We start from the raw sequence: 1,657 nt of genomic DNA, 5'->3' as shown, positions 1-1,657 counted from the left end.
TTTTTATTTTATTTTAATTATTTTTTTTTTTTTTTTTTTTTTTTTTGTTTTGTTTCTACAAAGGAATAAGAAACTTGAAAATGCGTCTCAAAAGGAAGCCAATTTGGTTATTTTGTTTAAATAATAATACAATTTTTCTTTATATATAATTTTGGTAACAGTTCTAACTAATATACTCTTTTTTTAAATACTTTATAATGTTAATTTATCTCCTCAGATAAAAACAAATTCAGATTGTATTTTAACTTCTAAACAAATAAATACAAATTATTTCAACTTTTTTGTAAATAATGAAATTGAATTAGCAGTTAATTCATGGTATGAAGGAATTAACGATTATGATTTTGAATTAGGTAAAAAAAAAAAAAAAAAAAAAAAAAATAATGACAACATCATATATCTGAATGTTTGAAAATTTTTTTTTCTATTAATATAACAATTTTAAAATTATTCTATTATATATATATATATATTAAATTTTATTATAAAAATGAAAGGATAAGAACAATTATTACTATACACATATTTAAAATAAGAAATATATTTATATATAAGAGAATAATTAAAACATTTAATAAATATTTAATTTTTTTAAATATATGTTTTTATTATATTTAAATACTTTTAATTTTAGGTGTTATTAAAAGGAATAATAACGTTTTTGAATTTACTCAAATTTTATGGAAAACTGTAGAAGTATATAAAATAAATATAAAATTTCTATAAAAAAAAAAATAAAAAAAATAAATATACTAATAAAAAAAATAAATATATTAATAATAAAAATAAATATATTAATAATAAAATATATATATATATATATTTCATTAGAATATTGGGTGTTCCACTGCTTGTTGCAAAACTACTGGTATTTTTATTTGTAAATATGATAATTATCCAAATAGGCCAGGTTAAAATTAATAATTTAAAATAATTTTGTATTTTTATTTTACAAATTTTGCATAATATAAAAATTTACTATTTTAATTTTTTATTATTCTAATTATTACCTATTTATTATAAACTTTTTGGACTGTTTTTATATACCGGTGTAGGTTACTTTTCTGATAATGTTGGCACCATTGATGTAAAATAAAATAATTTACGTTTAAGATATTATAGTTACTCTATTTATTTTTTTTTTTTTTTTTTATTTTAATAAAATATACATAATAATAATTATATTAAATATAGTTACAATTATAAAAAAGAAATTGTTTTTTTTTTTTTTTTATTTTTTATTAGACAACATTTGTTTTTGATGATTTAATAGTTGAAAAGGAAACAAATACTAATTTTTCTATTTATAATAAAAATACTTTTTATATGTGACAAATTTAAGATAGAATTATGTTAAAATATTATAAAAAAAAAAAAATATTTTGTTTTTTTAAAGTTAAAATTACTACACATTTTTATTAATAAAAAAAAAAAAAAAAAAAATACATTATGGAACCCCTTGAGACTCTCTTTTTTTTTTTTTTAAATTTTTTTATACCTTTAATATAATTTTTAAATTTAATTGTTTTTTTTTTTTTTTTTTCTTTTTTTCTATAATTTCATATTTTTCACATTTGAAATATTCATTTTAATGTTTGTTATTCATACTTAGAAATTTTTTTTTTATCTTTTTTTTTTTTTTTTTTTTTTTTTTTTT

The 1,657-nt window shown here is 14.1% G+C and overlaps 1 protein-coding gene across 1 annotated transcript in view; it reads left to right on the top strand.

Annotated features, from left to right (window-relative positions):
- The window catches only part of PGAL8A_00045900 (cysteine-rich secretory protein, putative), a gene marked incomplete at both ends in the record, with an annotated part of 2,689 nt that extends 1,357 nt beyond the window's left edge, over positions 1-1,332 (top strand). The window contains 6 exons of the mRNA XM_028674476.1: positions 64-106; positions 218-353; positions 635-696; positions 832-910; positions 1,056-1,087; positions 1,246-1,332. Coding sequence (XP_028530825.1) covers positions 64-106; positions 218-353; positions 635-696; positions 832-910; positions 1,056-1,087; positions 1,246-1,332 — 439 coding nt within the window. The remainder of the gene's footprint in view (positions 1-63; positions 107-217; positions 354-634; positions 697-831; positions 911-1,055; positions 1,088-1,245) is intronic.
- Between the last annotated feature and the right edge of the window lie 325 nt (positions 1,333-1,657).

This window comes from Plasmodium gallinaceum (genome assembly GCF_900005855.1).
Source record: "Plasmodium gallinaceum strain 8A genome assembly, contig: PGAL8A_v1_32, whole genome shotgun sequence".
NCBI lineage: Eukaryota > Apicomplexa > Aconoidasida > Haemosporida > Plasmodiidae > Plasmodium > Plasmodium gallinaceum.
This window is presented reverse-complemented; position numbering and strand designations above follow the sequence as displayed.